At 49.2% G+C, this 13,040-nt stretch overlaps 1 protein-coding gene across 1 annotated transcript in view; it reads right to left on the bottom strand.

Moving 5' to 3' along the window:
- plekhh1 (pleckstrin homology domain containing, family H (with MyTH4 domain) member 1) overlaps positions 1 to 13,040 on the bottom strand; it is a 123,491-nt gene that overhangs the window by 45,794 nt on the left and 64,657 nt on the right. The window contains exons 8-12 of the mRNA XM_055640978.1: positions 10,791 to 10,869; positions 6,811 to 6,902; positions 4,411 to 4,561; positions 1,227 to 1,366; positions 65 to 175 (exon numbers count right to left, since the gene is read on the bottom strand). Coding sequence (XP_055496953.1) covers positions 65 to 175; positions 1,227 to 1,366; positions 4,411 to 4,561; positions 6,811 to 6,902; positions 10,791 to 10,869 — 573 coding nt within the window. The remainder of the gene's footprint in view (positions 1 to 64; positions 176 to 1,226; positions 1,367 to 4,410; positions 4,562 to 6,810; positions 6,903 to 10,790; positions 10,870 to 13,040) is intronic.

The raw sequence follows: 13,040 nt of genomic DNA, 5'->3' as shown, positions 1-13,040 counted from the left end.
TGGATCCCTAATGCCCAACTGAACCGCAATCTCAACGCATCGTGCTTGTAGCAGGGTGACTTACGGGTGACTTGTAGTACAGGATCTCGCTGTTCCTCAGCATAAACCATCGTCTCTTCCACGTCCTGACTTGGCCTCCCATCTTCAGCAGGTATCCAGACTTTTCTAACGGCTCCTGCAAGCAACACAAGATGGCGGACGGGTCAGCAAAGTCTGCTGTGGAGCAAGCTCGGGTCTCAAGAGCACAGAAGTGAGTGGGGAAGTGGCTGGTAGGTCAGGCAACACATCAGAGTGGTCCTGAAATCCCACGCGGCAGGAGGGAGGGGACACAATAAGCCCGCTCCCTGAATGCAGGAGCAACAAAGTGGGCAGCTCAAGCAACCCAGGCAAAGGGTAGGAGCACGTCAAAGGTCACAAGGTTACACATTCTTCTCAGTTATGTGGTGGGGGAGTCATGTCACGTGGACAGAGATGAAAGGCCATGCGATGAGCTGTGTCCTATGAGAGTTGGTAGCCCCAACACACATAGAGGGCCTTCAGCTTGAGTTGGCAACCCCCCCCCACTCCCCCACACGGCAGCGAGGTTTCAGCACCTCCAGGGAACGCTCAAACCATGGCAACCAGCGGCCAGTCTAAAGAAGGATCACGCCCCGAGACCTCTCTGTTGCTGGATCAATCGCCATGGTGCTTCTTGTGCTCCCTGCATCCTCCACTTCCTGTTGCTCCACTGTAGACTACGGTGCTTTTGGCTGCCTGGGCCCCGAGCTCTGCAATTCCCTTCCAAGGCCCCTGAGCCCCTTGTCCTTTTCTTAAACCATGCTGTTGGTTCCCTCAACCATAAACTCTGGGCCACAAAGTGAATGTAATACGGCTTGGTGAATCAGGAGGGCAGTGGGAATACAAGACACTTTGGTTTTCAACCCCTTCCTGCACAATTGCATCCTCCCCGAATGCTCGAGTATAGACGCTCCGGTACATAGACGCTCGGTTATATAATTATTTTAGTTTATATACGTCAGATAATGACTAGGTCTGGAACACCTGGTGAAGTGGTTTATAATAGTGTGGGAAATGGGACTGATGATGGATGCAGTTTGTTGTCTCAGCTCCACTCCCCACCTCTTCCCCCACCCAGCACCCCAGAACACTAAGGTCCTCTGATCACTTCAGCTGGAGACTGCTCCTCTGTTCGGGGCCTGGGAGCGAGGGGTCCGTGCACCACTCACGTTGCTGTTGCTCTCAGCGGAGTAGACAGAACAGGTCCGGAGGAGCTTGTGCTCGGGCTCGGAGTAGTCGCTGTCCACCGAACAGGCGTCAGGAGGGATGGCGTAATCGCTTTCCGAGCTGACCGAGGACATGGAGACACCTGTGGAGAGAGACACACGCCGTGAATCCAGCCCACACCTCACTCAGGAGCACGCGGTGAATCGAGGCAGCTTCAGGCAGCTGCTGCCACAGGGACCAGTGTAGAGATGGCTTGGCCACTCAATTAGATCAACAGACAACTCCATGATCACAAGTCTCATTGTCTGTAACTCGTTTTCACCTAGCTCACACCTGTTACCTTTCTCATCGTCACTTTTTTGCATATCTTTCATTCATTGGTTCTATATCTCTCTACATCACCATCTATAACTCTCATTTCCGTGCCTTTGCTGTGTCGGCTCCGAGATTGTGGAATGAATTGCCTCTGCACGTTAAACAGGCCCCTTCTCTAGCTGTTTTTAAGTCACTCCTGAAACATATCTATTCTCCATGGCCTTTGTAGACCAGTGAGGTGTTGAATTGTTTATTGACTTTATTTGCTTGGTTTTGCTGCGTTGTTCGTACTCGTGTTTTATGTTTTTTAATTTATTGTTTGGATTTTTGTATGTAATTTATGCGCCTCGTGTTAGTTGTATTTTCTGTTGTTCTGCCTGTTTTATGATGTCTTGCTTGTTTTCTTTTTTCTGTACAGCACTTTGGTCAGCTTTGGTTGTTTTTAAGGTGCTTAACAAATAAAGTTATTATTATTATTATTATTATTATTATTTCCTTCTCCCCTGACTCAGTCTGAAGAAGTGTCTCGAATTGAAACGTCACCTATACCTTTTCTCCAGAGATGCTGCCTGTCCCGCTGAGTTACTCCAACGTTTTGTGTCTAACTCCATCCAGTACAACTTCCACAATCTTCTCAGACTACGATCTTTCCACCACGGTCAAGAAAACTTCGACTGAGTTCCAGTCTCATAGCATCTGGTCGTGGAGGGGAGGATGCTCCTCAAACTGCAGAGCATCCTGGACAGTACAGCTCACCCCCTCCATGACACACTGGTCAACCTGAGGAGCATCTTCAGCAACAGACTGGTTCCACCAAGATGCAGCAAAGAACGCCACAGGAGATCCTTCTTCCCTCTGGCTATCAAACTGTACAACTCCTCCCCCTTCTGTCATGGGGTAGACTGAGACTGACTCCCCCCCCACCCCCAACCCAATCTTTGCACATCCCCAATCCTTTCCACTTGTCACTTTAATTTCATGTTTCACGATCATTTCATGTATCTTGTGTATTATGACTGTTGGCAGATCAAATTCCCTCCTGGAATAAATAAAGTTCTATCGTATCGTATCTCGAGGAGCGGGAGAGTCAGTCTCCACCATGTTGTCACAGGGAAACATCACGACCAACAACCCAGCACCATCTTGAAGGCCACGGCCGCCCGTCTGATCTCTCGTCCTCACTTTGTGACTTTGACCTTGTAAATTGGACCACCTCTACCAGAGGGGGTGCACCAGCTACTCTACCCCGCAAAGCTTCTGTAACATTGCTCAGCCCACCCACTGACAGCTTGGTAGCAGAATCCCAGAGTGGTTATGGTGCAGAAGGAAGCCATCTGTACACTGGATGTATTCAGTTAGTTCCAATCTCTTGCTCTCTCCCTCACAATCAGGTATTTACCCTACATTTGAATGCTACATTTGAATCTGTTTGTCGTTTAGTTTAGTTTAGATACAGCGCAGAAACAGGTCCTTCGGCCCACCGTGTCCGCGCCGACCAGCGATCTCCGCACACCATCCGACACCCACGAGGGGCAATTATACATTTACCAAGCCAATTAACCTACAAACCTGTACGTCTTTGGAGTGTGGGAGGAAACCGAAGATCTCGGAGAAAACCCACGCAGGTCATGGGGAGAACGTACAAACTCCGTACAGACAGCGCCCGTAGTCGGGATCGAACCCGAGTCACTGGTGCTGCATTCGCTGTAAGGCAGCAACTCTACCGCTGCACCACCGCGACCGCATAGCTTCAGACCACTAGCTTCAAGATCAGAGGGGAAATGTTGAAAGGAAATATGCAGGGCCAGTTTTTTTCTTTTAAATACAGAGAGTGGTAAGTGATTGGAACACACTGTCAAGGGCGGTGGTGTAAGTTGATACGACAGTGGCTTTTCAGAGGCTTTTTAGATAGCCACGGAAATATGTAGTGAATGGAGGGAAATGGATCACAGGCAGGCAGGGAAGATTGGTTAATTTGTTCAGTGCAGACTGTGGGCCAAAGGGGCTATCCTTGTACTGTACTATTCTGTGTTTCACGATGCTCATTCCACACCGTAACTTTGTGCTGTGTGAGAAGATTTTCTTGTTGTCATTTCAGGATATGTTTACCAACCACCTCGTTCCTTGCCCTCTGATTCTTCCACCAGTGGGAGCCGTGGGAACACAGAACAGAGAAGAGTACATCACATTACAGGTCCTTCGGCCCACAAAGTCTGTACTGAATAGGGTTGCCAACTGTCCTGTATTAGCTGGGACATCACGTATATTGGGCTAAATTGGTTTGCCCCATACTGCCCTTGTCCCGTATTTGACTGTTACTTCTCGGGTCGAGGGGACTGTCGGGTGGGAGCGCCGCGCCTGGCCCCGCCTCATCCGTCCCGACATAGTGCAGCCCCTGGAGTGCAGCAGCAGCGCCTCGCCCGTGGCCCCGTCGGGTGGCAGCCCGGCCAGCTGTCCGACCTTCGAACCTCCCCTTACCGCCAACACCACCACCTCTCCTCTCATGGCTGATGATTGGTTCATGAGTTGGATGGGATGCCGGACTTTGCGCGCGACATCGCGTGGCCCGGGCCAGAACTCCTCACTGCCCCGCCGGCTGGGCTTTGTGTGCAGTCCGGCACCCGGGATAACTCATCATTCACCCAGCCACAGCCGAGTCGGTCAACGAATTGCCGTCGGGAATTTGTCCTTTATTTGGGAGTGAGAAAGTTGGCAACCCTAGCACCGAACATGATGCTGAATTAATCTTATCTCCTCTGCCCATGCGTGGTCCATATCCCTTTATTAATCCACCCAGGGTGATAATTTTGTTTTGCCCGGCATACGTATTTTAAACATTGTCCCTCATGTCAGGTCCCGCCGATCACCCACCTCTTTTCACGGCTCTGGGACTCCCGGGGCCATTGGTTTTCCTGGACTCGGATCCCGCGGTGGACGTTCGGAAGCTGGCCTGGGAGCTGCTGTCATCATCCGATCCTGAGGACTCCTCGGGGAAGGGAACGTTGCTGATCTGTGTGGCCTTCTGAAAAGTTTCATCGGGATAACGACACAGTCACTTTTAACGGCAATAACGCCCGCCATACACTAAACCTGTCGGGGCCCCAGCTCTCTGCTTGGGGGAAGAGCATTAGGGTCTTGGAGAATCAATGTCAATTCTGTACAAATTAACTGTTACTACCAGCAGCTCAAAAGTTATGGGGAGAATAATTTTAAAAAATTGTCTTTAAGGCAATGTAAAGATGTAGGGATGACGGGGGGTGTGTAGAGGACTTAAGTTTAAGGTGGGAGGGAAAAAACTTAAAAGTGACCCGAGGTGGAATTTTTTTTTCAGACATAGGGAGTGGATACATGGATGGATCTGCCAGAAGCTCTTCAGGTGGGTACGATTACATTGGTTAAAAATCATTTGAACAACTACACAGAAATCAAAAGGATTTAGAGATGAACCAAATGCAAACAAATGGGACTACCTCGGACTGACATCTTAGGCAAATTGGACTGTCAGACTCTATGACTCAAATGTTTTTGTAGCTTTAGTCATCGTAGAATCATAGAAATACTATCTGGAAACATGCCCTTCGGTCCACTGAGTCTATGCAGACCCATTTACAGTAATCCTACCCAAACCCACTTTATTATCCCCACATTCTCATCAACTCCCTCCAGCTTCCGACACTCACTTGCACACCAGGGAGAGTTTTACAGGATCAATTCACCTGCATGCCTTCAGGAGCCGAGAGGAAACTGGAGCAACTGGAGGAAATTACGATGGTCACAGGAAGAACATGAAAGCTCCAGACAGACAGACAGACAGACAGACAGACAGACAGACAGAGACAGACAGAGACAGACAGAGACAGACACAGACAGAGACAGACAGAGACGACAGACCGACAGACAGCACAGGAGGTCAGGGTTATTTCAGGTCATAGAGTGATCCAGTGTGGAAACAGGACCTTCGGCCCAACTTGCCCACACCGACCAACGTGTCCCAGCCACACTAGTCCTGCATTTGGTCCATATCCCTCCAAACCTGTCCTATCCATGGACCTGTCTAACTGTTTCTTAAATGTTGATATAGCCCCAGCCTGAACTACCTCCTATGGCAGCTTGTTCCATACACCCACCACCCTTTGTGTGAAAAGTTACCCCTCAGATTCCTATTAAATCTATTCCCCTTCCCCTTGAACCTATGTCCTCTGGTCCGCGATTCCCCCACTCTGGTCAAGAGACTCTGTTCATCTACATCTTTTTCTTCCATGATTTTATACACCTCTATGAGATCACCCCTCATCCTCCTGCGCTCCAAGGTGGTCGGCATTTCTAATCACACCTTCATCATACAGTGTTTGATTAATGTGCTTCACCCGTTTTCAAATATGATCCTGTCTACATTCAATTGGGAAGTTTTTCAATTTAAATTTCTGTTAGCTCAATTCCACACTACGCACCAAAATAAATAAGAGAAACATTTTTATGAGACAAAAACTCATGCACCACAAAAATCATTTTTTGAGGATATTTCCTGCTGAATAGATAAGGGGGAACTAGTGGATGTATGTAGCATTTTGAAAGGCTTTTGATGAGGTGGCTTCGAGCACACGAGTCTGGGGATTAAGCACTGGTTATATGATACGATACGATATGATGGCACTTTATCACACAGGACACGGAGGAGACAGTGAGCAGGTCTTTCTCAGGTTGGCCGGGTTGTGACTGGTGAGGCGAGGCAAGGATTGGTGCTAGGAGCCTGCGGTAGCCACTGTTGGAGGCACTGCGGCAGATTGTCTCAGCTCCGGTCAGCCTTCATGACCCTTTCTCACTCGGCCTCACCATGTGTCGCGCCGTCCTGCCCATCCCCCCACTCAAAACCCCGGCCTCATTATGTGTACCCCCCCCCCCCCCCCCCCCCCCGCCCCTCCCTACCAGTAACCATGGCCACACCCCGCCTTCCCAGCAATCCTGGCCTCCCCAGTAACCAAGTCCCCGTGGCAGTCACAAAACTCAGCGGGACAGGCAGCATCTCTGGAGAGAAGGAATGGGTGAAGTTTCGGGTGAGAGGCCCTTCTTCGGAACCTGGCCTCAACAGGTCCCTGCAGTACCCCCGGCCTCACCGTAACCCACCCTTCGCCAGTGGTCCCGGCCTCACAGAGTCCCGGCGGTGACATGGACCTTGCCCAAGACACCCCAAAGGGAAGCAAGAGTCCTCACTGAGTCCTTTGAGGCTCACACCGGGCCTGCAGCTTACAGCAAACCAGTCCTCTTTCTTACCCCTTTCAAGGTGGTGTAGACAGGAACGGTCACGTTCTTGTAGATGAGGTGAGCGAAGGGGCCAGACGTGAGATTCGCAGGAAGGTTCGACACTGAAGAATGAAGCAGACAAACGGAGAAGGTTAACAGATGAAGAAAGAGCTGCCGGCTCAGTTTACACCCTAAACCCTGGATAGTCTTTCATTTTCTGGTTATAGTTTTATAGATACAGTGCGGACTCAGGCCCTTCAGCCCACGGGGTCTGCGCCAACCAGCGATCCCTGCACATTAACACCATCCTACACCCACTGGGAACAATTTTTACATTTACCAAGCCAATTAACCTACAAACCTGTACGTCTTTGGAATGTGGGAGGAAACCGAAGATCTCGAAGAAACTCCACGCAGGTCACGGGGAGAACGTACAAACTTCGTACAGACAGCACCCGTAGCCGGGATCGAACCCGGGTCACTGGTGCTGCATTCGCTGTAAGGCAGCAACTCTACCACTGTGCCACCGTGACAGCCCTGGGTTACCAGTCCCGCTCCTAGGCTACAACCCTGAACCTTCTGACCAGCTTGCTTCGATCCATCTATGTTTACATGTTATGCTGTGCTGCTGCAGGTAAGAATCCCATTGATCTATCTGGGACATGTGACAATAAAACATGAGATGGACACAAAATGCTGGAGTAACTCAGCGGGACAGGGGGCGTCTCTGGAGAGAAGGAATGGGTGAGGTTTCAGGGTCAAGACTGAAGAAGGGTCTCAACCCGAAACCTCACCCGTTCCTTCTGGGTTGATGGAAGAAAAGATGCGTTAGGGATTAACCCATTACCTGCCAGGCTTCCAGCTTTATTTCCCAACACTACAATCAGTCTGAAAAAGGGTCCCAACCCAAAACGTCACCTCTCCATGTTCTCCAAGATGCTGCCTGACCCGCTCAGTTACTCCAGCACTTTGTGTCTTTGCAACATGATGGCCCAACTTGTACTTAATCTAGATCCTGCTGGAACTCAAGGCAGGGGAGTCAGCTGGAGAGTTTTAAACTCATTTGGCAGCTTGCAAGGGAATGCAATCATCCCTCTCCATCCAGACTGTGATCTGGGATAATTGCAACCAGAATGGGTTGAAGACCATAATGACAGAAGCAATTTTGGTTTTCAAAAGCTGAAGCCTCCTTCCTTCCCTTAACTGGGTGGAGAGCGTTACACACCACAAATGCAATAATCCATCTGAAAATAGCTGGGGGACAGAAATAACACCCAATCAAAGGGCAGGTGGCAGAAGCCTTGATCTTTCCCTGCCGCCTGATTGCTGCCTTCAAACAGCAAAGTTCACAACCAGTCCCACTCCCGTCTTGCAGTCTCTGTTTATCCAGGGCTTGGGAGACGAGCTGGTGAGGATTTGCCGCTGAATGCAGCCTGCATACCTTGGATTAGTCAGAGGGTGAAGCTTTCCCTCTGATCTGGGACGTGGGCCACGGGGCTCGAGCAGAGACCACTGCTCCTGCTCATCAGCCCCGACAACCCAACACCTCCCGTTCCCCTGGGACCGATCTGCAATCTCTGTGCCCTGCATGGCCACGGGAAGTTGCATCGCTGAATGTGGCAACACATGGGCGGCACAGCAGTAGAGTAGCTGCCTTGCAGCACTTGCTGCGCCGTAGACCCAGGTTCGATCCCGACTACGGGCGCTGTTTGTACGGAATTTGTACATTCTCCCCGTGAACACATGGATTTTCTCCAAGATATTCGGTTTCCTCCAACACTCCAAAGACAGGTTTGTAGGTTAATATAAGTGTAAATTGTCCCTAGTGTGGGTGTAGGTTAATGTTAGTGTGTGGACTCGGTGGACCGAAGGGCTTGCTTCTGCGCTGTATCTCTAAACTAAACTAAACTAAAACTTAACCAAGTATTTAAAGTGGTGAAGAAGGTGTATGGTATGCTCGCCTTCATCATCGAGACATCGAGCATAAGTCACAAACTCTTGTTGCAGCTTTACAGGAGTTTGGTTAGGCCATATAGAAACATAGAAACATGGAAAATAGGTTCTTTAAGCCAGCACCGCCAATCAATATGATCATGGCTGACCATCCAAAATCAGTACCCCGTTCTGAATTTTTCCCCATATCCCTTGATTCCGTTAGCCCTGAGAGCTAAATCTAACATCTGCAATTCTAGTCATCTGGTCACAAAGAAGGACATGGGAGGTTTTGGAAAGACTGCAGAAGAGTTCGATCAGAAAGCTGAAGGGTCTGACAATGGGTCTGGTCCCGAAATGTCGCCCGTTCCTTTTCTCCAGAGATGCTGCCTCTCCCGCTGTGTTACTCCTGCATTTAGTGTCTACCTTTGATCAGAATGCTGCCTGGATTAGCTGATATATTACCTTGAAGGAGAGGTTGGTCTTCCTCCCCCTGCTGCAATGAGTCTGGAGTAGGGTCCCGACCCCGAAATATCACCTATCCATGTTTTCCAAAGATGCTACCTGACCAACTGAGTTACTCCAGCAGTTGTGTTCAATAGAACACGGAACAGTGAAGCTCAGGAACAGGCCATTCGGCCCACAATGTCCGTGCCGACCATGATGCCAAGATCAACGCTTATCTGCCTGCACATAATCCATACCTTCCATTCCCTGCGTATTCATGTGCTTCTCCAAAAGCCTCTTAAATGCCGCTATTGTATCTGTCTCTGCTATCACCCCTGGCAGTGTGATCTCAGCACTCACCACCCTCTGTTTCAAAAAACCTTTTACTTACGTTAAACAGGTGACTTGGTCATTGCAAAATGTTATCTATTGGCGACACTGTTGCTGTAGTCCCTGGTTTCATGGGTGGAAATCCTGGGGGGGACGGGGAGGGAGGGGGGGGGGGAAAACGAGGCGATCGAGGCTCCCGATGTTGAAGCCCCCGCCGGCCGAAGAAAGACTCCGTGAACAGTCTGGTTCAAGCCCCACGATTTGGAGCGGACGAAGCTGCTGTTGCTGGAGTTCGGAGTCGGTCACCAACCAGGTCAGCTCCCGATGTTACTGTTCACAGGGCCCACGGCCGAAGCCTCGCATGTGTGTGCGTGTGCGGCTGCCAAGAAATTGTGTCTCCCCCCCATGACAGCGATTTCCGTGCCTGGAGATAGTTCATTAGCAGCTGAGCTCTTTGGAATATCCTGAGATTGTGAGGACTGCTCCCTTTCCTACATGCAATGAATTACTGATTCTTGAAGATTGGCCGGACCACAGACAAACAAAGCACAGGTCTTTGTGATAAAAGACTGACACAAAATGCTGGAGTAACTCAGTGGTTGCAAACACAAGTAGTTGAATACAGGCAGCATCCCTGGAGAGAAGGAATGGGTGACGTTTCGGGACGAGACCCTTCTTCACACTGATGTCAGGGGAGAGGGAGATACATAGATAAGGAAGTGCAAGGTGTGAAAATAGGACAAAGAGAATACAGATCAGGGAAAATGTAGAATATATCATTGTTAGCTGGGAGAGGACACCAACAAAGCAAATAGAGATAAAATGTAGTCAGAGACAGTAAGACTGGTTGGGGAACTGGGGAGGGGGAGGGATGGAGAGAGAGGGAAAGCAAGGGTTACTTGAAGTTAGAGATCAACGTTCATACCGCTGGGGTGTAAGCTGCCCAACTGAAATATGAGGTGTTGTTCCTCCAATTTGTGCTGGGTCTCACTTTGACAACGGAGGAGGCCCAGGACAGGAAGGTCAGTGTGGGAATGGGAGGGCGAGTGAAAGTTTTGAGCAACCAGGAGATCAGGTAGGTTTAGGCAGGCTGAGCGGAGGTGTTGAGCAAAACGTTTGCAGAGCCTGTGCTTGTTCTCACCGATATATAGGAGTCCATACCTGGAGCTTTGTGATAAAAGACTGGAGTGCACATTCAGTGCCACCCTCTGGGAAATGCTCAGGACCATTGCTGTGAGTCCAATACAAGTGGTTGATCTCACAAACCCAATGGACAGCATCACCTGAACAAACGCACTTACGTCTCCTGGAGGGACTGGATCCAAAGGTCACTTCCGACATCCTCATGCCCGATTTAGCCAGGGCGTAGATTCGACCCTCCTGTAAAGCAAAAGGAAATGCTCATTGGGGACAACAGACTGTTCTACCATGGGACATGTTCTTCCCGCATCCCAGGTTAAATAACATCCCAAATTAGCACGGTGCTGGAGAAAAGTCAAGAGGTGTCACTGGATGCACAATTAGCTGTAGATGTTGGAGTCTTGAGTAAAACACAATCTGCTGGAGGAACACAGCAGGTCAGGCAGCATCTGTGAAGGGAAAGGATTTGCCAATATACTGATGCAGGGTCTTCACCCAAAACGTCGACAATTCCTTTCTACTCGCTCACCCTGCTGAGTTTTTAAGCACCAAATCGGAGAGTTTGGTCACATGAATACTATGTTTTATATGCTCACGCTGCATAAACCAGTTGTGTATATAGGATGTATCCACTAGTGGGAGAGTCTAGGACTAGAGGTCATAGCCTCAGAATTAAAGGACATTCTTTTAGGAAGGAGATGAGGAGGAATTTCTTTAGTCAGTGGGTGGTGATTCTGTGGGAATCTTTGTCACAGAAGGCTGTGGAGGCAAAATCAGTGGATACATTTAAGGCAGAGATGGATAGATTCTTGATTAAAACGGGTGTCTGAAGGTATGGGGAGAAGGCTGGAGAATGGGGTTAGAAGGGAGAGATAGATCCGCCACAATTGAATGGTGGAGTAGACTTGATAGGCCAAATGATCTAATTCTACTCCTATCACTTATGACATAGAAACATAGAAAGTAGGTGCAGGAGGAGGCCATTCGGCCCTTCGAGCCAGCACCACCATTCATTGTGATCGTGGCTGATTGTCCCCTATCAGTAACCCGTGCCTGCCTTCTCCCCATATCTCTTGATTCCACTAGCCCCTAGAGCTCTATCTAACTCTCTTTTAAATTCATCCAGTGACTTGGCCTCCACTGCTCTCTGTGGCAGAGAATTCCATAAATTCACAACTCTCTGGGTGAAAAAGTTTGTTCTCACCTCAGTCTTAAATGACCTCCCCTTTATTCTAAGTGTGGCCCCTGGTTCTGGACTCGTGGAACATTGGGAATATTTTCCCTGCATCTAGCTTGTCCAGTCCTTTTATAATTTTGTATGTTTCTATAAGATATCCCCTCATCCTTCTAAACTCCAGTGAATACAAGCCTAGTCTTTTCAATCTTTCCTCATATGACAGTCCCGCTATCCCAGGGATCAATCTCGTGAACCTACACTGCACTGCCTCAATCACAAGGATGTCCTTCCTCAAATTAGGAGACCAAAACTGTACACAATACTCTAGATGTGGTCTCACCAGAGCCCTATACAACTGCAGAAGAACCTCTTTACTCCTTTATTGAAATCCTCTTGTTATGAAGGCCAACATTCCATTACCTTTCTTTGCTGCCGGTTGTACCTGTAAGCCAAATTTCAGTGATGCCCAGGTCTCACTGCACCTCCCCCTTACCTAACCTAACCCCATTGAGATAATAATCTGCCCCCTTGTTTTTGCCGCCAAAGTGGATAACCTCACATTTATCTATATTATACTGTATCTGCCAAGCATCTGCCCACTCACTCAACCTGTCCAGGTCACCCTGCAACCTCCTAACATCCTCTTCACAGTTCACACTGCCACCCAGCTTTGTGTCATCCGCTAGTGTTGCTCCTAATTCCCTCTCCCAAATCATTAATATATATGGTAAACAGTTGCGGCCCCAACACTGAGCCTTGCGGCACTCCACTCGCCACTGCCTGCCATTCTGAAAAGCACCCGTTCACTCCTACTCTTTGCATAGTGACCTTATATTACAATCTATGCTTCCTATTACTATTGGTGGGTTTCCTGTATTACCGTAGTAACTATACCTGTCAATAGACAATAGACAATAGGTGCAGTAGGCCATTCGGCCCGTCGAGCCAGCACCGCCATTCAAGGTGATCATCCCCAATCAGTACCTTATTCCTGCCTACTCCCCATATCCCCTGACTCCGCTATCTTTAAGAGCCCTATCTAGCTTTCTCTTGAAAGTACCCGCCTCCCCCGCCCTCTGAGGCAGAGAATTTCACAGACTCACAACTCTCTGTGAGAAAAGGTGTTTCCTCGTCTCCGTTCTAAATGGCTTAACCCTTATTCTTAAACTGGTGGTTCTGGACTCCCCGAATATCGGGAACATGTTACCTGCCTCTAGCGTGTCCAAACCCTTAA

This window comes from Leucoraja erinacea, chromosome 9, assembly GCF_028641065.1.
Source record: "Leucoraja erinacea ecotype New England chromosome 9, Leri_hhj_1, whole genome shotgun sequence".
Classification (NCBI taxonomy): Eukaryota; Metazoa; Chordata; class Chondrichthyes; order Rajiformes; family Rajidae; genus Leucoraja; species Leucoraja erinaceus.
This window is presented reverse-complemented; position numbering and strand designations above follow the sequence as displayed.